The sequence below is a fragment of the Mastigoproctus giganteus genome, chromosome 3, assembly GCF_048544385.1.
Source record: "Mastigoproctus giganteus isolate SK-2022 chromosome 3, ASM4854438v1, whole genome shotgun sequence".
NCBI lineage: Eukaryota > Metazoa > Arthropoda > Arachnida > Uropygi > Thelyphonidae > Mastigoproctus > Mastigoproctus giganteus.
Genome location: NC_143577.1, coordinates 170445565 through 170470491, shown reverse-complemented (window position 1 = coordinate 170470491; position 24927 = coordinate 170445565). Strand labels below are relative to the sequence as shown.

At 36.6% G+C, this 24927-nt stretch overlaps 1 protein-coding gene across 5 annotated transcripts in view; it reads left to right on the top strand.

Annotated features, from left to right (window-relative positions):
- Window positions 1–24927, top strand: part of Setd3 (SET domain containing 3) — a 397353-nt gene that overhangs the window by 65084 nt on the left and 307342 nt on the right. For all 5 annotated transcript variants that reach the window (XM_090370760.1, XM_090370761.1, XM_090370757.1 and 2 more), the window contains exon 4: window positions 18206–18351. In XM_090370760.1, the coding sequence (XP_090226886.1) occupies window positions 18206–18351 (146 nt within the window). The remainder of the gene's footprint in view (window positions 1–18205; window positions 18352–24927) is intronic.

Below are 24927 nucleotides of genomic sequence, written 5' to 3'. Positions count from 1 at the left end.
AGGTTGCAAAATCTATGGGAGTAAATGAGTTCAAAGCTTCTGTGGGATGGCTAGACAAGTTCAAAACTCGGCATAAAATTTCTTGGAAAACCATAAGTGGTGAAGGTGGATCTGTTGATACTGGGGTTGTAACAGAGTGGACCGTCAAATTGGAAGATTTATGTCGTGATTTTGAAGCTAAGGATATTTACAACTGTGACGAAACAGGGTTGTTTTTAAAGCTCTTCCTGAAAAAACAGTGAGTCTAAAAAACGAAAAGTGCCAGGGCGGAAAAATTTCTAAGGAACGCTTGACTGTACTATTGTGTATAAATATGCCGTGAGACTTTGAACAACCTCTTGTTATAGGAAAACCACAAAATCCTCGTTGTTTCAAGGGCATAAAGTTGAATCTTTTGAATGCTGACTGGAAGTCTAATAAAAAAGCGTCGATGACACGAGATATCATGAGTGAATGGATAAGTCACTTTAACCAAAACATGATTTGTCAAAACAGAAAAATGATTCTTTTCATGGATAATGCTGCATTTCACCCGCACATTGAATTGTCCAACATTCAAATCGTTTTTCTGCTACCAAACACATCTGCAGAGTGTCAGCCCTTGGATCAAGGGATAATAAAAAAATTTAAACTTCACTACAGAAAACGTGTTTTAAGACATCTCATTGCAAACATGAACGATGTAACATTTGCGAGTGACCTTGCAAAGAAACTCAGCATCCTAGATGCAATTCACTGTTTTTTCAGGAAGAGCTTTAAAAACAACCCTGTTTCGTCACAGTTGTAAATATCCTTATGGATTTCGTCACAGTTGTAAATATCCCAATGGATTTCCTCTTCAGTAAACACAATTAGAAAACAAACTGTCGTGAACTGTTTTATAAAGTCTGGCTTCTCAAACGCAAAAATTGAAGTTGTGAACAGCAATGTGGAGCACCAAGAAGAACAAGAACTTCAACATCTATTGATAATGTACGATACTTCCGCCACAAGTGACCCTGGCTACAAAGATATAGACTCTAACCTCACTACAGAAGATGGTGCTCTAGATATCAACGACATTATCATCGATATTTTTCAAGAAGTTCCTCATGAGGATGAAGAAATGGAAGGAGGTCATTCTATCGAAGAACATATTAACAACGAACCACCGATGAAAATAGAAGAAGTACTCATACAAATCAATCGTTTAAAAATGTTTTTCGCCGCTGAAGAAGATACTGAAGGACTTTCGGTGGTTTCTTCACTCCAAACAAATGTTGAAAACAAAATTATCAGCCGGAAGAAGGTGCAGAAGAAAATAAGTGATTACTGTATGTATTTTTCTTAAGATAAAGTCATAATATGCATAGCACAATTGTATGTATATTATTTACAAAAATCTGTATGTATTTTAATTTAATTTTACATTAAACGTTTAACGATTTTTCTTTCTTTCGTTTTTTTTTTTTCTCCCTCAGACTTCTTGTTAGCGGACACTTCTCTCTAACGGACAAATTCTCGTTCTCCATGGCTGTCCGTTAAAGGGAAGTTTCACTGTATATCTGAAAATAGTATTTTACGTGCGGCCCGCCTTCTTTTTGAATTCCTAATGTGGCCCTTCAGCCAAAATGTTTGTCCAGGCCTGCTTTAAATATTAATTTATTCTTATGTGGACTTGATAGCCGAACATTAGAGCATTGGTGCATTTCTATCGTTAGTACCTAGTTGAATTTTTTAGACAAACTGAAGTTTGTACATTGCATCATTATTGTAACATAGGGGTCTGCAACCTTTTTTGAGTGAAGAGCCATATTTGACCTAATTAAAAAAAAAAAAAAAGAGAGAATCCGAAGAGCCACACATCAGTTCAAGCTTGGGTGGGGGGAGTTTTTTTAAAAAAATGGAATAGAGTGGGACGATGTTTTATTAAAAAAATATATATTTTGAAATATTATTTATTAATACTGAAAAAAGTAATAAGCATTCAATTAGGTACAAATTAATGTGACTTTTGCTGCTGACCTTCTTGAGTGAATCTCTCAACATCAGGTGAGTATGCCATAATTTTCACCTTTTAATCATGCGGAGAAACTCGCATTGTTCAGACGGTTTCTTGATTTATATTTAATATAGCTCATGTTCGAAAATATTTGCTCCCAGAAATACGTCGAACTAAAAACTGAGAGAAGTCCAAACTCAAATATTTTCAAATTTATATACTTTTCTGGTATATTCTCCACGCATCGAACACAATTTGGTTGTGCTTTTTTAAATTCATCTATTGCCGTCCATTTGTGTAAAATTGCAAGGGCAGCCTTTTGCCTTTCCAAATCCTCAATTTCAACTTTAAGGCATTTTAGCCTTGCATTCCACATATCCTTGATTTTTAAGACCTCTAACTCCATTTCAAATTGTGCTTCGTGTAGGCTAAAAGTTAAACAGCCGCAGGTTGCCGACTCTTGTTGTAACACCTGCAAAATCCTTCTCAATGAGTTGCCCTCCTTATACTTCAAATAAGTTCCCCGTTAGAGCAGACTACTGTTACTTGTTTTCAGTTGAGTACCACCAGTCAGACAGCGCTGGTTCAAAGCTATCTGGCTTCTCATCAGTGAGAAGGTAGGTATAATACATCAGGCTACTGAAGAAGTGGTATAGGAATACCACAAAATGTCTGAAAATAATCTGTAAATTCTTTAAGAAATTAAAGGTGAATTACACTCTATGCAGGTTTAAGTGCTCGTTATTTCACCAATTTCCAGTAACTTGATTATATTCCTTATGTTTGTCTTTAATGGTTTGGAAGCTAGTGTTAAATTGCACTAGAAAATTGAGGTATGGAATTTATTGGGGTGTTGGAGCAAATTTTAAGCCTAAACTTAGTATCTGATATTCTATGGTGGTCGTGGGCTCAGACTAATGGATTTTAACTTTGTCCACAAAAAACATTTTGCATCCATTTTTGCTGCCAACACAAACTCCACCCCAATCCGGAACTACAACAGAATCGCCAACCAATAGCAGTTCTTCCCAGCATATGGTTCTTAGGAATCACTTCAGCAAAAACTAAATATCATTCGTGTTCTCTCTGCATCTAAGTGGGGAGCTGATCGCCTTACTTTATTACGGCTATATAGAGCCTTAATAAGATCGAAACTTGACTACGGAGTGCTGATGTATAGTTCAGCAAGACCTAGTGCCCTTCACTGGCTTGACCCTATCCATCATAACAGAATACGCATTGCCTTAGGAGCATATACATAGCTTATATGCTGAGGCACATGAACCCCCTTTCTCAATCAGACAACCACTGATACTATGTTATGCCTATAAAATTAGATTTATGCCCGAACACCCAAACTGGCAGATACTTTTTGCATCACAGCACAGCAAGTTATACCAAAACTGCTCTAATGCTAATAGTCCTTTGGGTATCAGAATAAAACACCTCTTAAAAGAACTAAATTTAACCTTAGACAATGTGGTACATAGCCTCCCATCCTCTCTTGCTTCTTGGAATATCACTCCACTTTCATGTGACTTACATTTACATGAATGGAATAAATCTACATTGCATAAAGAAAACTTCTTGCAACTATACCATGCAGCAGTGGACCAGTTTCCCATCTTTGTCATAGTAGATACTGATGGATCAAAGAATGATGCCCACTTTGGAATCATCACAGTTTTTCCAAACGTTTTTCCATTTGTCACGTGAATTCAGTACATTTTCACCGAACTAATAGCAATTCAGGTTGCGCTGAATTACATTGAGTCCTCTGATATTAACAACAGCATAATTTTCACAGATTCTTTAAGTGCACTTCAAGCAGTAAAAAACATCATGAACGTCACCCACCTAGTCGTGAAAGGAATAGATCACCTCTTTACATACCTTATCAGAACTTTGGAAAAACATATACTTCTGCTGGGTCCCAGGACATATGGAAATTCTTGGAAATGAACTAGCAGACAATGCTGCCAAATCGGCTCACCTACCACCTGAGAACAAGTGGAAAGTACCTCATCAAAACTATTGACCAATAATCCAGGAAAAATGCATGTGCCAATGGCAGTTATCATGGGAAAATCAACCTAACAGTAAGCTTTGAAGTATCAAGCCCAACCTTGAGCGATGGCCATCAGGAGGTAATATTGGCTCGTCTGCAAATAGGTCACACAAATATCAATCATGGTTATCTTTTAAGTGGAGAGATACCCCCCTCAGTGTCATCACTGTAACACAATGCTTTCAGTGAAACACATTCTTGTTGAATGCACAAAATATACAAGAGAACGCCAGAATCTTTGCACTCCAGCCACAAAAGATCCTCCCACACTTAATTCACTTTTGAATAACGAAACAAATGTCTCAATTATTTTTACCTTTTTCAAAATGATTAAAGTGTATCACCTCCTTTAGTTAGTTAAAAAAAAAAAAATTACTTTCTGGTACTATTTTTTGCAATTATCTCTATCTGAGAAGAAATAGCATACATTTTTTTTAATGAAAACCCCAAACACGAGAGGTATTAGAACCTATACTACTTAGTACCGTGCTTGGGTTGGAGGTTGAGAAGACGAAAGAAGATATTTGTTGACATTAGACTTGAACTTCTGTAGACTGTAATTTTCAGGAAATACGTATGAAGGAAGGTTGTTCCAGAAAATGGCAGTTGAATGAATAAACGAGGAAGATGAAAAGTTGATTATGTGAGTTTGAGGTTGGACAGTAAATGGATGTTGTAGCAACTTACCCTTAATACCATATTTCTCCAATCTGTACAGTAGTCTTCAATGCTCAACAGTGTCAAAAGCTTTCCTGAAATCCAAGTACAGAAACTCTCTGATTTACTTAATACTCAAATTTCGCAAATTCGACTTTATGTAAGTTTTTGTGCTGGCCAGCGCAAACTGAAAAAAATATGGAAACATATTTTGAATCTGTTGGGATAAATGGAGGTATTGTGAAAATATAATGTGAACCCAATAACACTTTTTTTTTTTTTTTTTTTGTAATTTGTTCCAAGTCTTTGGAAGTTGAAAATTTTGTTATATTACTAAGCTTTTTCTCTCTCTAAAAGGTCATATTTATAATGGAAATTGCACTACACGTTCATCGTTATCATATGGTCCCATTATAAGAATCAATTTTGAACACTTTTGTGATATTTTTCTAAAGCACGTTTCTTGAGGTCACAACCAAAAAAAAAAAAAAAAAACAATTTGGACTTTCTGGTTTATTGGACTTTTCTGTTAGCGCAATCTATTATAAATGGGTAGTAAACTTGATCTTACTGCATTTGCGATAATACCGATAACTGGAATTGTGTAGGTTTTTACATTACAGTATTATGTTAAAATGTGTTCCCCTTCACATATAAATCTTTATATAATCTTTGATCATATAAAAAACAAATTTTCAGAAATTTCTCTTCATTCCTATTTACATATTATAATGATGAAGGGAAAGGGACCAATGGAAAGTGCAAGTGCTGGCAGTGCCAGGAAGCGAAACAAAATTGATTTTGAAATGAAGATGAAAATGATTTAAGAAGTATGAAGCAGGACAAAGTTTGTCATCTATTACAAGGGAATCAGGTCTCACTGCTTCAATAGTGAATACTATTTTAAAGGATAGTGCACATATAAAAGAACATGTCAAAGGATCAACGCAGTTAAGATCAACAGTGTTCAGGTGCTATATCGAAGATGGAATAGCTTTTAATAATATGGATGGAAAATTCGGATTCAGAATCAAGTGCTCCTGAGTCCAATGGCTATTCAAGCAAAAGCAAGAAGTAATAATGAAGATATTAAGGATAAATATGGCAAACCACAAGCCAAGTTTGTGGCAAACAACAGGTGGTTTAATAGGTTCAAGCATCGCGCTGGTTTCCAAAACATTAAAGTATGTGGTGAAATCACCAGTGCCGATTCTGCAGCTGCAGAGAAATTTTGTAATTATGTTGGAAAAAATTATTGATGAAGGCGGCTATTCAATGGAGCAAATTTTTAATGTTGACGAGACTGCTCTGTATTGGAAAAAAAATGCTGGATTGAACATACATTGCCAAAGAGGAAAAGACAATGCCGGGTTTCGAGGCTTCAAAAGATAGGGCCATGCTCTTGCTTGGGCTAATGCAGTGGGAGATTACATATTAATACCACTGCTTATGTACTATTCTGGAAATCCTCGTGCATTTAAGGACATCAATAAAGCCACTTTACCTGTGTATTTCTGATCGAACCAGAGAGCATGGATAACAGTATCTCTCTTTGAGGATTGGTTTTAAATGCTGCTTCATTCCTGAGGTTGAAAAATATTGTAAAGACAATGATGTTCCTTTCAAGATTTTGTTTTATTTGATAAATGCTTCTGGACAATCTACGCATCTAGATGATTTAAATTCAAATGTGAGAGTCATATTTCTACCGCCAATCACGACTTAACTCATCCAACCTATGGATCAGGGTGTTATTTCAAATTTAAAAACATACTATTTATGCATAAAAATTCAAATTATTATATTAGGGCTACCCGTAATTTCTTACATATACCTGTTTATGTAATATGTCTGTAAATTGCATGTGTTCTCTGGATGACAAAAAACTCCCAGTTTCTGGGTGAAAAAAACCTTGCTATCTACGCCTGAGACTGACTAACTCAGCCACAGAGTGGACAAAGCCCATTAAAGTTCCTTGTCATCAATGGGATTAGAACCCTGGCCTTTTCCACCCGGTATGGGGAGGACGGTGACGATACCACTGTGCTACCCATGCAGACACTATTTACACACAACATTTGCTCAGGCATTGTCTGCAGTAGATGGTGAGAAAAATTTTACGTTAAGAGACTTTTGGAAATCTTACAATATTTACCACGCCATCTTAAACATTAATAAGGCCTGAGGGGAAATTACTAAAAGTTGTTTAAATGGCGTGTGTAAGAAAATATGCCCGTGGCATGTAGAAGGGTTTGAAAAAGACGAATCATATGTGAAGAGGTTACAGATAAGATTGTAATGGTTTCAGTGCTACTTCAGTTGCAGGTTGTTGCCAAAGATGTAGAGGAGTTAGAGGAAGAAAAAAAGGAATTATCTAACAAAACTTCTTGACTTGCAGGCGGTGGCGATTGTGAAAGAAAAAAATGCTGACGAAGCTCAAGGTGAACCAAATGAGGAGCCAAGACGCTTCATCACTAGAGAGATGGCAATGGCATTTCGTGAAATTGTATTGGCAATGGAGAGGTTTCAGAAGATGGATCCTGACAGTGAATGATTCTTAAAAGTTAACAGATATGTTTGTTTGCTACAAAGAAATTTACAATGAAAAGAAAAAAGCTGCAGTCCAGTCATCCATTAATATATTCTTTTGTAAGGTTGAGTGGCCGACCCCTTCTAAATTTCCACAGCCCTCAACCTCTGGAGCGGCATAATTATCAGCTGAAGACGTTGATTCTGGTAATGATGTTTGAAAGGTAAAACTTACTGAAGTTGTGCCTGTCTCCTCTCTTTTTTTTTTGTAATTTTTAAATTTTTTAAAGTGCAATCTTTTGTAATTTTTCCTGTGCATGCGGTAAAAAATTGAATAAATACAATAAATAATTCTATTGACATGTTCATTGAACATTTCTTTTTTTGATTCAGTCAATTCAGCAAGCACAGTTGAGAGTGCTGCACAAGCTTTGGGGAAAATCTGACTTACGTAGAGTTCTGCGGAACGCAACCCTTACGTTAATTGGTGAGTGGCTGTATATGATATCAAAATTATTTTTTGCATCCAGTTCCTTTGTAACCACATCATGGTACCCAATCAGATTTGTCAGACAAGACTTTCCCTTAACAAACCAATGATGTGTCTGAATTTTTACCGCATCCTTGTCTAGATGATCCTGCAATGCATCTTTAACCAGTGACTCCATTATTTTCCCTTGAACAGAAGTTAAACTAATTGGTCTGTAATTACTCATCACCTTATACCCCACTTTGTGAATTGGGGGGATACATTTGCACATCTGCAGTCTGTGGAGACTTCCCGAGTCCAAGGATGCTCTCATAATTATGGCCAAGGGTTTGCTTACTTCCTTTGCCATCTCCTTTAATATAACTGGATAGATCCATTCACCCCAGGCACCTTTTTATGTTTAACTTCAACAATTTCTCCTCCATTTTGCTCTCAGTTATTACAAAATCATTAAGCATCCTGTTACAGTTCGATAAACTTCTGGCATTTTCCTCCCTTAATAACTCCTCTGTGTGAATGTAGATGTAAAATACTCATTCAGATTATCAGCTATCTGAAAAGGGTCATCTACAGTCAAATCATCGATATCAAATGGACCAATCTGATTCATCCCCTTCTAGACTTTATATAAGTAAAGAAGTTCTTGCTGTTTTTCTTAGCATCCTTTGCCAAAGATTTCTCGTAATCTGCTTTTGCTTGCCTAACCTCCTTTTGTGACTTGATTAGAGACTAGCTTAGATCTGCCATAGGCTTCTGTGTCAGCCAATAATTTATATGCATCCTATGCATTTTTCTTCTCTGCCACGAGTCTCATTGGTTAATCTGACATCCATTTAGGCCTAAACCTTGAACTATTTTTCTTAATCGGTATGAAAAGCCTAGTAGCTTCCACGATTAGTTCCTTGAATGCTTCCAACTTAGAATTTGCTGTTGGTGACATCAACAGTTGGTCCCACAGTATAGAATTTAAAAACTTTGACCGCAGTAGTCACCTTTATGGAAGCAAAATCCATTCCCTTTACTCGTGATGGTAATTATGTCTTTAAGTAGATCCCACATCAATGAACTGTGATCACTGTCACCTAGTGGTTCTTTTATCTGCAAATTCTTTATACATGAATAATCACTGCTGATAATTAGATCAAGGGTATTACTCCCTCTGGTTGCCCCTCGAACATATTGCTGTAGAAAACAATCGCCCAATAAATCCAGAAAAGGCTTGCTAGTGTGCACGTAACAAATCCACAAGTTCCAGTCAATATCTGGGAAGTTAAAATTCCCCATTATAACACAATCTGATTTACTGACCCACTCTATTTCTCTGTACAGTTCGTTGTAGTCATCAACACCATTAGGCCTATAACACACTCCTTCTCTCAACTTGGTTTTCCCAGTGCTTATGTCACACCAAACTGACTCAACACTGCACTGTCCACCCATGTGAACTAGATGCACTTCCTTAAATTTTGTGTGTTTCTTAACTAACAGCATCACCCCTTCTACCTGTCTATCCTTCCTGCACATTGTTCTCCCCAAATTCTAATTCTGCATTTCCTATATTTGTGTGGCACCATATCTCTGATATCCCAACAATATCTGCCTTTGATGTCTTGACCAGCACTTTTCATCAAATTTATTTACTAATCTTCTAGCATTGGTGTACATGCAAGTATATGTGCACCTTTACTTATTTTTAGTTACCCTGACACAGCCCATGTATTTAATTGTTTCATGATGACTCCCACCAGTCCCTGAAACCACCGGCACCCTGCCCTCCAGGCTTCCTCATTCTACTAGAAGCAGTGCAAGAATTGCTTTCACCTCTGCCTGCGGCTACTAGTAACCTTTTATTCTGTGAATTCCCCCAAGCTAGCACTTTTCCGACCCACCTAACACTATCTCGATAGCATCAGCAAACACTCTTCACCCCCTTCTATTTTATTTAAGTGTGTCTCATCTCTTTAGAAGCAGTCTCTCCTGTTAACAAGCATCTTATGCATTCTTTTTTAAGATGATTCACTAAATTTCCATTTCTGAAGTGATATTATGTACCACTTTTCATTATGAAAATCATTGTAATGTAAAAGCAGCTATGATTTTGAAAAAAAAATTAATATGTTATTTTTTTCGTTTTTGTATGGTAATAATAAAATGACAGAAGTATCTATTAGTCAAAGAAATCTTCATTTGCAAATTTATGTGAAAAGTAAAGCATGCATTGATATTAAATTGAAAGCAGAGTGATGTAGTGTATAGTACCCAAATTAAGATTAGAGACAATGGCATAATTTTACAGGCAAATTGCATACCACCATAGTAGTTTAGAGAATATTTGTGTCCAAAAAATACAAGACATTTAAATGTACAGTGCATTTTTCTGTGTCTTGTATTATATGAGGGGCAGTCAATAAGTATTTACCTCACCTAAAAATATTTGTTAGTGATTTGAAATTTGGCTCGGTTTCATCCTTCTCTGTGTAGCTATCGCCTAGAGCTACCCATTTTTCTCATCTGTGCATCTCTTTCAGGCCTCACTTTGAGTATATAATCAAGCTTTCTCTTCATTGATTAGCTGCTGATTAGTCTGAAATCTATAGCTCTGTAATGGCTCCTACATTTCAGGGAAGAGGAAGAAATCTGGAGGTGTTGAGAGGTTAGGAGAATTAGGTAGATTTTCAGAGCCACATCTGATGCAAACTGTGAGAGCTGCCTTGGGGACAAGAGCATTATTGGCTACAAGGCAGACACCTTTGAATAGCGATTTTTGTATCTCATCAATTTGATATCCTCTCTTAACTTTCCTAGGACGATGTTGCACTCCCTAGTGATTCTGTTGCTTTTTTGGGAGGTAATCTCTAAGAACTTAACAAGTGAACTTCTAACTTAGTACTAAAGAAAAATATTTACGTGATGGGCAGAAAGTAACCCCATTATGTGGTGTTACTTTCAGCCCATATAGAGGTAGGTCTCTGTGGGGGTCGATGCAAGTGTCACCCAAGCAAAGATAAGGAATTAGGAAATCCATAATTGCTGTCTCTAACGATATTGCTATTTATGACAGGTTCCAAGATTAACAAATTGTTTTAACGATTTTACAAAGAATTGTTTTGAGTGGAAAGAACAGAATTAATATCTAACAAGACTAAGCTGATGACACAGAGGCTTCAACTCTGTTAATTAATCAATGAATGTTAAAATAATTTGTAAAATGTGTTTTTTATAAATTTTATTGTGATCTAATATGAACATTAATTTTTATGATCTAATCAAAATATCCAGGGGCCATAGTTTGGGTATCCCTGACATAGATGGTAATCTTTTAAAAGCTAAGGCTGAATTGTTTGTGCATTGAGTCAGTGCCGGACCAAGGTATTTCAGCACCTCGGTCAGAATGATTTTTTGGCACCATTTATTAAGGATATATAAATTTTTTTTTTTTTTTACCTCATTGTTCTGTTTTTGACGCACCTTAAAGAATGACACCCTGGGCAAGTTCCCTGCTAGCCCATACCTTGATCCGGCACTGCATCGAGTGGATATTGAAGAATTTAAAAGTTCAGATGGATGGTTCCAGAAATTTAACTCTTTATTGCCTGTCTTTCAAAAAAGTGTGTGGTGAAAGTGCAGGTGTGGACATTGATGCTACAAAGGAATGGAAGGAAAATCATTTAAGCAATGTTTTTCTGACATACAACCACAGTGACATCTTCAGTGCTGATGAAACTGGGCTCTTTTTTTTAAAATTGCTACTGGATAATGGCGAACACTTTTTTTTACGTTAACAGCAAGAAAAGTAGTGGCGGAAAAAAAAGGCCAAACAACGGATTGCCATTTTGCTAGCAGCAAACATGTCTGGTACAGAGAAACTTCCTCTTTTAATCATTGGATAAGCCCAGAAACCTCAAAGTTTTAAAGGTTTGAAGACATTACCAACTATGTATCAATCGAACCAAAAGGCATGGATGACATTACAAATTTACAGAGAATGGATCAGAAACTTAGATCGTAGGATGAGTGAGAAGAATAGAAAAATTTTGTTTATGGATAACTGCACCCCTCATTGTCAATTTAATGACTTACATGCAATTAATGAAGTAGATGACCTAAGTGGTTTTGAGTACATACCACCAAATATGACTTCAGTTCTTTAGCCACTTGATCAAGGTGTAATCCAGTGTTTTAAGAAAAACTACTGAAGGATGCTATTAAACAATTGTGCTATGCCTTGAAAGCAAAATTTAATGTGAAATTGACATCCTGTAGGCAATTTATTTGTGTTTCAATATGGGATGAAGTTGGTCAAAAAGTGATTGCCAAGTGCTTCAAGAATACTGGATTTACTGCCTTGAATGATGCAATGTGTGAAGTTAGCATGCTTCCTCTATTAATTGAAAAGAGCTGTATGATAATAGGGAAGAAATATTTGAGTAAGTGGATGTGGACATTGAATGTTTCAGGATATGCACGAATGAAGAGGAACTCATTGCAAACGTAATGGAATCTTCTGAAATTGATAATGATTAAGATGAGGAACCTAACATGGTTGAACAAGGAGTTTCAGTGAAAGATGCTCATCAAAGATTAGAACTTGTACGTCTTTTTTTTTTCTCAAGTGCAGCCTAATTGTGCTTGAAAAATAAATCGATAATCACGCTGAAACAATTATGTAATAAAATCGTGGCATGCTTAGGATAGTAGTAATGGCAACTGTACCCTCCAAGAATTTGTCTAGTTCTCCCTTGAATTTATTCAACCCATCCACTCTCAGAACAGATGGATGCCTGTTCCAACAATCAACCATCCGCTAGCTGAAATTTAACTTTAATGCAACCATCCTTCCTCAACTTGAATTTATGTCCCCTCGTGTGTAGTCTCAGCAAGTGAAAGAATACCATTAACATTTAGCTCACTCAATCCATTCAAGTATTTAAACACATCGATTAGATCTCCCCGTAGGTGCCTGATTTTCAGACATTGTAATTTGCAGAACTGAAGCCTTTCTAGGTAAGAGTATCCTTTTGTTCCCTTCACCAATCTGGTTGCCCATGGACCCAATTTTCCTAAATTTTGTTGCAATAACTCACCCTGATGACTGTTGTTAACCACCCTGCCAACTTTGTATCATCTGCAAACTTAGACATTAATCCCCACATACTTTTATCAATATCATTGAAAACAATATTTAAAACAAATTCACAAAGGGGGATCAAAGAGTGACATGAGTAATTACAGACCTGTTAGTCTAATTTCTGTTAAAGGAAAAATAATGGAGTTGCTGGTTAAGGAAGCAATGCAGGATCATCTAGACAAGACTGCAGTTATAAATCAGGCACAGCATGGTTTTGTTAAGGGGAAGTCTTGTCTGACAAAATTTGATTGGATACTATGACAACCCCAGGGGCTCACATTTGGTGAGTATGGGCTTGCCACACCCAGGGTCCTGGACATCATCATTCTTCTCTTTCTTGGTGGTTCCCTTCTACTTCTCTCTCTCTCTGGGTAATTCATAAATTTTTTGTCTGGTGCAGCATAAGCCTCAGGCTTCCTTGCACCATATGACTAATAGTAATAATAAATGACATGGTCACAAAGGAACTGGATGCAAAAAATAATTTTGATATCATATACTTGGATTTCAGGAAAGCTTTTGATACTGTTGTACCTGGAAGACAACTGTGCAAATTGGAGCAGTATGGCATTAAGAGTAAGTTGCTACAATGGAAAATAGGATGGTTGAGTGGGAGAAGACAGAGTGGTAATCAATGGATACTGCTCTACGTGGACTGATGTTATTAGTGGTGTACCTCAGGGTTCAGTGTTGTTGGGCCCATTGTTATTTTGTATATTTGCAGATGATACAAATGTTGGCAGGATTGTTAATGACAGTATGTTGCTGGAACAGGATCTGGAAAAGATGGACTGAGAATTGGCAACTAGAGTTTAACATTGACAAATGCAAAGTACTGCATATGGGTAGAATTAACCCCAGAGAAATGTACCAACTGGGTGGTGTTACACTCAGGGTAGTGAGAATGAAAGGGACCTGGGGGTTATTGTGCAGTGAGATATGGAGTTTTCTTAGCAATGCAGACAGGTTGCCAGAGTAGGTCAGCCAGCAGGTAGTTGATTGCTTGAACAAACTTCCATCTGTTGTTGTGGAAGTTGGTAGCTTAAATAAATTCAAGGCAGAACTAGACAAATATTTGGAACGAATGGATCAATGAAATGGGAAGTTTTTTTTTTTTTTTTTTTGGCTGATGCTGTATAAGCTTGCTTTCTTGCATTATGTTGTTGTTGTTGTTTGGTTTTTAGGAGCATTAGCAACTAAGGCCATATTGCTCCGGGAATATGCGGTTGTCATTCCCTGCCCTTTCCGCATCCTCCGTATTTGGTGATGACGGGCTTGAACCCCCATCTAATCAAGAAGCGTATGCTATGCACTGCTGCTCCTTCCCACCTGGCTACGGAGGCAGCCATTTTCTTGCATCATATGCCTATACCAATGCTAACAACCATGGACCCAGCACTAACCCCTGAGGAACTCCACTAATTACATTATTCCAGATCAGTGAACATTGTTAACCACTCTGTCTTCTTCTATTTAACCCTCCCTTTATCCTCAGCAGTAACTTGCCCTTAATGCCACATTTCTCCAGTTTGTACAGCAGTCTTTTGTGCAACAGTATTAAAAGCCTTCCTGAAATCCAAGTATGTGATGTCAAAATTAATTTTTGCATCTAGTTCCTTGGTCACTGTATCATGGTAACCTATCAGATTGGTAAGATAAGACTGCCCCTTCACAAATCTATGCTGTGATTGTGGTATAATTGCATGCCTCTCCAAGTAGTCCTGCATTACTTCTTTAACCAGTGATTCCATTATTTTCCCTGGAACAGACATTAAACTAACAGGTGTGTAATTACTCAATTGCCTTTCGATCTTTCTTTATGAATTTGGGAATATATTCACACTTCTCTTGCCCACAAGGACCTCCCCCTGATCCAAGGATGCTCTGATAATTTTGGCTAAGAGTTTGCTTGCTTCCTTTGCTGCCTCCCTTAATATAATTGGATAGATTCCGTCTACCCCAGGTGCCTTTTTTATGTCCATCCTGAACAATTTCTCCTACACTTTCCTTTCAGTTATCACAGAGTCATTTAGCTCCTCATTTGATAAACTTCTGGCTCCCCCTTCCCTACAGACATTCCTCATGTGTGAATGTAGATGCAAAATATCTATTCAATTTGTCCACAACCTGAGCAGACTCATCAACAGTTAACCCATTGACATAAAGTGGCCCAATGTGATTCAACCCCTTCTTTTTACTGTTAATATAAGTATAGATAGTTCCCAACTTTACAAGTTAATTCTTTCCTAGCATGATCTCTTAGAGTGAGGAATTTTTCCCCATAGACAACGTTAAAAACAGGGGTTGCATTCTCAACAATGAAATTTGACCATAGCAATGTTAAATAATAAAAACAGTAGTTTATGCTTAAACAATGACTTATTTATCCAAGGAAATGAAAATATAGCCTTTAAAATCAGGCAAATTATAATAATCAAGAAATGATTTATGTCAGACAAATGTTAAAGAATGTTTATTTTTCATTATCGTGGCTAAATGCACACTCATTGATGGTTCTTCACTCATTGTTGGCGACGCATTCATTGGTTTGTTGGATGCACAAGGAGTTGTTTTCTTCTTCGGAAATGCTTTCAGTTGTGTGTTTCCAATACAGTCTTCTCTTTTCTTTAGATATTTCACAATAGCATGCATAAATATTTTTTAAAATCTGTAGAAACTTTTCTAGTGAGCTCGAAATTTGAATCTTGTGACTTGAATCTCAATTGCTTTTTCTATGTGTTGAAAAGTTTTGTCAAGCTCCTTGAGAGTGAAGGAGTAAATAGGAGTTTCATGTGTTAAATTTTCTTTTTCCTCAACAAAAATTATCAATAAAATGATGACAGAGTTTATTCCAAATACACTTCATGTTCTTCTCTGTAATTTTGTTCCAGGCTCTTTTTATTATTTTGATTGCATCTAAAATATTATTATTATCATTAGCCATATGGTAACAAGGAAGCCTGAGGCTTTTGCTACACCAGCCAAAAAATAGAGAGAGAGAGAAATGATGATATCGACCTGGGTGTGCCAAGCCCATACTCACCAGATGTAAGCCCCTGGGGTATGGAATTTTTACCAAAATTCTTTAAGATTTGGACCTCCCTCCTTAAACCTGCCTGAACAAATAAATGCGTGCACAGTAGTAATGTATTGTATAGCTACATGCGTGGTTTGAAATGCCATATTTATGAATATTTAGCATTTATTAATTGGAATTAATGTTTATATTTTCAATTCTGTCGATACTTGATATTTGAAAAAAAGGACTCTTAAACATGGGAACTCTTAAAGCGGGAACTGCCTGTATAGAAAACATTGCTGTTTTTCTTTGCATTCTTTGCCAGATTTGCAATGTTAAATGATCCCACATAATCTGCCCTAGCCTGCCTAACCTTGTTTATGACCTGATTACAGAGTGATTTATATCTACCATGAGTTTCTGTGTTGCCTGATAATTTTTGTGCATCCCATGCATTTTTCTTCTCTGCTGCCTGTCTCAATAGTTCATCTGACATGCTTTTAGGACCAAGCCTTGAACAGTATTTCTTTGTTGGTATGAAAAGTCTAATAGCTTCTGTGATTACTTGAAATATCATCAGTTGGTCCCACTGCACACAATTTAAAAACTATCTGAGACCTATGTATTCACCCTTATTAAATCAAAAGCCTTTCCTTTTATCCTTGACAGTAGTTATGTCTTTAATTAAATTCCACATTAGTACACTGTGATCGCTGCCACACAGTAAGTCTTGTACTTCCAGATTCTTAATGCATCTGGAATCATTTCTGATAACCAGATCAAGATTGTTGCTTCCTTTTATTGCCTCTCTAAAATGCTGATGTAGGAAACAGTCATCCAAGAAATCCACAAAAATCTTGCTAGTATTTGAGTGACCAATCTACAAATTCCAGTCAATATCTGAAAGTGAGACATTATGAGACATTCTGATTTGCTGGCCGACTATTTCCCTGTATAGCTGTTTGGTAAACTCATCACAGTTATTAGGCCTGTAACACACTCCTACTGTCAATTTTGTTTTCTCATTTTAATTTTGTTATCAGGGTTTTGAAACAATTATGTAATGAAATTGTGGCATGATTTTATTCTTTAGATATATGTTCTTTGGTGAGTTTCTTAATATTTGTTGGGTTGCTGGTGGTGACTATAGGGGAGGCTTCTTTTTCCGTTGCTACTCCTTAATAGTGACTCACAAAAGTTATACAATGATTTTGTAGTGAAATGGTGACTAGCCTTTGTATTTAGGATATACTTAAAAAAAATCATTCAACTGTGAGGCATTGTCCCATTTCCAGCATGATAATCTATCAACCTTAACCCCACAGACACACACACAATAATAATAATTGTGGTATTCTTGTGTACATTATTTCTACCATTGTTGTTTCTTGAAAAGGCCAGACAACTGTTACAGTATGAAATGAAATCCATTTCATATTGTAACAATTGTTAAGTAGTTGTATTGTGTAGGAGTTTTGCTTATTTTTTTTTCATGTAGTTTAATTAGTGTTATTTATACTTCATTAATTTATTACAAAAAATTAAAGCAAAATACCGCAGTTAATTTTCAAAAAAAAAATACAACTATACTGTACTATATTGTACAATATCATACAGAATGTTCACTAAGAAAAGGTTAAGTGAAATGGACCACCTTGTTTATGCATGATCATAGCAGTGATAATGAAAGTTCTTTGAAAAATAACTTAAGGATCAACAACATCACAGATGATATTACAGAGAATGCAAAAACAGTGTTCTGTATGCCAAGAAGCAAAGACTTTGCCCCAGGTTCAATTTCAAGAACAGTTGGGTAATGCTGATGATAGTTTTGGATTATATATATTTTATGCAACAGTCCTTGCAAATGAAAAGTCAGTATTTTGAACGTTAAGCTTTCCTTAATTTTTATCACATCAGTACTTCAGTGCAAAGTGGTTTTTCTATTAACAAGTTACTTCTTTTAGATATCCTTACAAAGAATCTCCTGTTTCTCAGAAAGTGTAGATTACATTTGTAAACATGGGAGGTGCACAATGTGTATCAATTTCCAGAAAATGTTTTTGCCAATGAGAGTTTCTTAAAGTGTACCACAACCATGGATAGATCCAGACTCCTTCTTGGAAGGAAGAAGATTGAAATTTTAACTGGTCGTTATGTAAGTTTATGTATAACATGAATAGTTGCTGTACAACAATTAATATCATAAAATACATAATACTTGTTCCAATTTACTCATGGTCTCTTTTATTTTATTTTTATTTCATCATTCAGAATCTAAGTATTATGTTTTCTGATTCAGAGTTCAAACTGAATTACTTTATTTTTTATAGGTATGAATGTACCTCTGCCAGATAGAGAGAAAAATTGGGAAGCATTTTTATCCTGGTGTGAAAATAATGGTGCAGAGTTTAGTATGGTAGAAATAGGGAAGATTAATGGAGAGGAATATGGATTAATAGCAAAGAATCAGCTTGAAGTAGGCATATTTTTTTTTTTTTTTTTTTTTTTTTTTTGTATCAAGTGTTCATTTTAATAGAATGATATTACTGTGTATTTTTTTATTCTGTTTGGAATTTATGTTCCCACATTGCTCACAAGACCAGTTCAGAAGGATTTATCCCATATTCTAGAAGAGGGAATTAATTTAAGTTCATATTCAGGTATATAAATATATATATAGTGAATGGGAATAGATACTGATAGAGTTGCAATATTCATGTTTAGCTATAGTGAATCCATTAGTGGATAGCCTGTCTATCCACAACTACATGGTCATTTTTCAAGAATGCTTTAGGAGCTATTTCAGTAACTATGGACAGGCAATAAAAAAAGGAAGTTATAAATATCCAATGTTCCATCTAAAGTATTTTCATCAGCTGGAAAATTGTACAACTTTAGTTTAAAATTTGAAATTATTTGTTGTGCGATTCCTTTCACTTCAAAGGTGATACTTGTGCTTATGTCCATTCTGATATTCCCTGTCAGAGACTTAGTAATTTGGAATCTCCTCTTTTTGATCTTCTCTGCTTAAAATCTCTCCACCACATTCTGTCAAAGTCATCTGTTGCCTCTATTGTTCTCCTAACTCCACTAATCACTTTGAACTCTTTGACTTTCTCTCTTTGAAACTTGACTTTCTCCAGTCCAACTTTCCCAATAGTGAGGTAATTTTCATTGGCGATTTAAATGTTCACAACTCCATTTTATAGTCATATGGACCCAGCTGGTCGAGATGCTGAGGCTTTTGCAATTACTAATGACCTCGCACAGATTGTTCATTTACCTACCAGAATACCGGACAATCTTAACCAACATGTTCGATCTTTTTCTCGCAAACAACCAATAGTGAGCTATAGTGGGCTTGCAAGAGCCCATTGTTATTTTTTTCGAAAATTTGTGAGCCCATTGTTGAGACAATCATTTATTTTACAAATGAAATCCTGAATGCATTTATTGAGTATCCAGAGCAGAAACTACAGTGGGATGAGCGGGGCCCATTCCCAGCATTTTAATGGCGCAATCGATCGGTTATGTATTTTAAAATTGCTTCATTTTTGATTTAATTACAGTCTGACCTCTGTTTAACGAACTTTTTTATAGTGGATTCTTTTGATTCCCCTTGGTAATTACATTTAAAATAGTTTCCATTGAACAAAGAAAATTTCCATGTAACGAACGGATTAGGAGAGAACTTTGTATGCATTATTCTCATCTCTGGCCTTTAGGTAATTAGAAAGTGCGAATTAAGGGTGAAAGGGATTACCATTTCGCAACATTAGTGGTGTCTGAAAAACCTATGCAGGTCACATACTGAGAAGTTGCGCTAGTCAGTATGCTTTCCCATAGCCAGTCAGAGGATTAAGAAGATTTTCGACATGGATTATAGCCTCTGGTCAACCTGTGTTCTGGTTCCCCTTTACTCCGACAAATGGGCATATGTTTTTTGGAGAAGTGAGTGATCCATGCCTTATAGTAAATTTCTCCTGTCTATGTTTACACGGTCAGGTCACAGTAGCTGAATATCCATGTGAGTAGCAACGTAGAGGGAGGGAGGATTGAGGCAACTAAGATATTATATGAACTTTACGAAGATGAAATGTTGGCAGATTTTGGAACTTTGTCGAGTCTTTCACTGTGTAGAAAATGTTCTAAAATATAATGGCATACAGGCAATAATAAAAAACAAAACAAAACTGTATCGCCAATCTCCAAAAAACTAGCATGAATTAAGGATGATTGCTAAAGAACTTGATGTGGAAACTATAAAGATTGGTCATGTGTTCGGGCCACGGTGTGAAACTTTTAGCTTGTGGATGGCAATTGTGGGTTGGAGGAATTATCCAGCTCTGTGCAAACATTTTGAATCAGAGTTAAATATTATGGATTATTAAATCGACTTTTAAATTTGGAATTTCTTAACCATTTAGCACTAACAATCGACATCCTGCAGGAGCTCTCTTACCTTTCAGAAGCTTTACAGAATCACAATGGCAAAAGCATATAAATTAATTATTCGAACTATCAATGCTATTGCTAATTTGAAAAATTCTGAAGCTATATTATATAACTCGTGTATTAATGATTTTGGTAAAACACCTACCATACCCAGTAAGTTCCATTCAATGCTTACTGCGGTCTTTCGTCAAAAGGATGTCAGGAGGATTTTGACCAATCTTGGTGCTAAGAAAGCTCCAGGTCCTGATGTTATTTCTCCACTTGTTCTCAAAACCTGTGCTCCTGAACTTAATGCTGTTCTTTTTTCATTTTCTTATTCCAAAGGTATTTTTCCTTCTGCTTGGAAATTTGCTCATATCCAGCCAGTTCCTAAAAAGGGTGACAAATCCCTCCCATCCAATTATCATCCCATTGCAATCACCTCTACTCTTTCCAAAATAATGGGGAAATCAATTAACTGCCAACTCTTAAACTATCTAGAAACCTTCCATCTGATCAATGATTGCCAGTATGGATTCTGTCAGTGTCAATCCACTGGTGATATTCTGGCTTATGTTACCCATCTTTTGATAAATTCAGTGGAAAAGTTTGAAACTCAAGCAGTTGCTCTTGACATTTCAAAGGTTTTTGATCATGTTTGGCATAAAGGTTTTCTAAATAAGCTTCCATCTTATGGTTTCCAACTGTTTTTTTGGTAATTGGTTATCTAGTTTTCTTTCTGACCACTCACTGTGTTAGTTGGCTAGATGGTAGATAGCTCTCTGTCTTCTAACTTCTCCACTAATACTCGTGTTCCCCAAGATTCAGTTCTTTCTCCCACTCTTTTCCTCTTGTATCTTAATGATCTTCTTCCATTAACCGGAAATCCTATTCATAGTTTTGCTGATGATAGCACGTTGCATTATACCTTCCAGTTTGAGAAACTCTGCCCAAACAGCTTCAGCTTCTCAAATATCCACTACCAATTCCTTAAATGCTGAACTCCAGATAATTCTCCAGTGGGGCAATGCTAACAGTTAATTTCAATCCTTCTAAAACTCAGGCGCCTCCGTAGCCAGGTGGGCAGGAGCAACAGTACGTAGCACACGCTTCTTGATAGACCGGGGTTCAAGCCTGCGACTACCAAATACGGAAAGGTCAGGGAATGACCACCGCATATCCCGGAGCAATATGGCCTTAGTTGCTAATGCTCATAAATAACAAACAAACAAACAAACAGTATAAAACTCAGTCATGTCTTATATCTTGCAAAAAGGATTCTTCTACTCCTATGCTTATCTTTGATGACACTTTGATTTCTAGGCAAGAGAATACAGGCATACCTCGAATAACGAATAGGATGCGTTCCACGAAATTACTTCGTTAAGCGAAACTTCGTTTTCAGAGGTAAAAATACTATGGCCAGAATAGGGATACATTCCTACGTAAAGAAAATGAAAAGCTTTTTTTCGAACAAAGAAAAGTTTTATTAAATAAACAGTCAACTTACATACAAAGTGAAATCACATTTTAAAATTGATTGCTTATGCTTTTTTTCTCTTTCATTTAACAATTGCCTATACGGAGTTATTGCATTTAACACTGATCGCTTAACAATAACACTTCTTCCTAAATTAGGGTCATTTTCACTAAAAAGATTTAAAACGTTTTCAATGTCATTTAAGCACCTTTTTAAATCTTTGGTTGTTAACACTTTTTCGGCAGGAACTTTAACTTTGTCTTCGTTGCTAACAAGGTTTTCTAAATCTTCCACTGAAAAACCATCATCTTCTGCATTCAATAAATTTCTAACATCCTCTTCATCGACATTTTCGAAACCTATTGATTGAGCCATCTGGATAACTTCATTTCTAATTTCTTGGATGTTATTTTCTTCTTCTAGTACAACTTCTGGCCATATTTTGCGCCAAACTCCATTTAAGCATTTCTTAGTGACTTCTTTCCAAGAACTATCAATGTTTTCAATTGCGTTTTTAATGGTGTAGTTTTTCCAAAAAGTTTTAACTGTCATTTCCTCTTTATCCTCTAGTTCAGTTAAACTGCTTAATGTTCGACGCAGATAATAAGCTTTAAATGATGCTATTACTCCCTGATCCAATGGTTGAATCAGGGAAGTTGTGTTTGCTGGAAGAAACAACTTTGACAGGAATGCATGTGTCCAACGTGTTAAGATCAGTAGGATGTCCCGGAGCATCGTCTAACAACAAAAGAGCTTTTTCTTCAAAGTTGTTTTTTTTTTGACAATACCGTTTTACTTCAGGACAAAAGTGGTTAACAAACCAATCAGTAAATAACTCCCTGGTAACCCACGCTTTTCTGTTTGCTTTCCATATTACAGGTAAATTCATTTTTATGTTACCTTTTAACGCCCTCGGATTTTCCGAATGGTAAACTAATAACAATTTTAATTTATAATCTCCAGAGGCATTTGATCCAAAGAGTAACGTTAAACGGTCTTTGGCTGCTTTGAACCCAGCAGCTGATTTTTCTTCAATAGAAATGAAGCTTTTTGTTGGTAACAGTTTCCAGAACAAACCGCTTTCGTCAATATTGAACACCAAATTTGGAAAATTTTCACGTTCAATTATTTCGTTTAGTTTTTCTGGAAACTTATTTGCAGCTTCTCCTGTTAATTTTACACTATGAATCCTGGCCCGTTTTTTAAATTTCTCGAACCAACCACGAGAAGCCCCAAAGGTTTCCGTAATTTCTTCAGTTTGTTTAGATTTCAGGTGATTAAACTGGAATATTTTTTTTATGTTAAATGGGGCTTGAAATTGCCGACTTCGTTATATCGAAGCTTCGTTATCAGAGGTAACGTTAACCGAGGTATGCCTGTATATCTGTATTGGGGATTACCCTGATTTCTAATCTCTCTTGGCATAAGCACATTACAAATAATGCTTCCTCTGCATCTAAAAAACTCTTTTTTTCTCTTTTGCTCTGTGTTACTTTTCTTCCAAAAAGCTGTACACTACAAATTGCAAATCTGCCCTACCATGGAATATTGTTACTCATCTGGGGCAGTGTCCCCATCCCCATACTTCTGTCTCTTCACTCTGTCTCATAGACATTCTGTTTCTGCTCCATGCTTTTTCTATAGATACTTGCATGGCACTGTTCTTCTGAATTGGCTTCTATAATTTTCTCTCTCTCTCTCTCTCTCTCTCTCTCTCTCTCTCTCTCTCTCTCTCTCTCTCTCTCTCTCCCCCCCCCCCTTCCAAAGCAGTTTGAACTTGTGCCACACAGAACCAACATTTCTTCTTCCTCATTTATTCCTTCAACTTCTGTTTTTGGAACAACCTTTCTTCATACATATTTCCTGAAAATTACAATATACAGAAGTTCAATTCTCTAATATCCACAAGTATCTTTCATCTTCTCATCCACCAAACCCATGCACAGTACTAAGTACTATAGTTTCCAATACCTCTTGTGTTTGGGCTTTTTATAAAAATATATATATATATATATATATACACACACAGGGTGTCTCAAAAATATTGGTACAAATGTTTAGGGGAGGTAGGTAATATCTAAAGGAATGTGAATCGCATAGGAACCCATAACTGGAAATGTCACGGGAAAGTAGTAGCAGAGGCACAAGAAGCAGAAACGACACAAGACAGTAATTAGTGGTAAACATTTATTTGACATAATATTAACAATGGAGTATGAGATGGATGCATTTCATGATGTTACAACAGATGCTCGAAGGTTCCACCATGAGATGTGATGCATGCATGACACCGACGCAGCATGGATTGGCGGACACTGTCGAATTTCTGGAGTTTCTTTGACAGTAGCAGCAGCGCAGACGAGTCTCGCCACGAGATCCATTTCAGTCTCCACAGGCGATTCATACACGATAGATTTGAGGGTTCCCCACAGAAAGAAATCAAGGCTTGATAAATCAGGTGAGCGTGGTGGCTAGGCAACGGGTCCACCACGGCCAATCCATCGACGCCCAAAATGCGTGTTCAAATGGTTACGAACACACCTTCCATAATGGGCAGGCGCCCTGTCATGTTGAAACCAAATGTTGCGTCTCACATTTGCTGGAACATCGTCAAGTAACCCTGGTAGAACGTTTTCAAGGAAGGTCCAATATTTAGCGGAGTTCATGCGGGATGGTAACAGGTATGGGCCGACTAAGCAGTCACCGACCATACCTGCCCACACATTTATTGCAAAGCGATGTTGTGCCACATGGGGGCACACACCGTGTTGGTCCTCTGCTAATCCATATATTGGGTGCATGTCTGCCAGCTCACAGTTCGTATATCAATGCATGCTCTTCGTGCGGCGACTACTGCTTGAATGAGTAAACCAGAAATTGTCCCTCTTGCGAACTGATGAACAGCGCCATGTACCGACTTACAGTGATGTTTCCGGTTATGGGGTTCCTATGCGATTCACATTCCTTTAGATGTTATGTACCTCCCCTAAATGTTTGTACCAATATTTTTGAGACACCGTGTGTGTGTGTGTGTGTGTGTGGATACTATTTTTTTTTTTTTTTTTTTTAAATTTATTTTATGATTTTTATATACTGCCATTTCTTTACTCTTTCCTTATATTTCTTTATTCCTTTTCT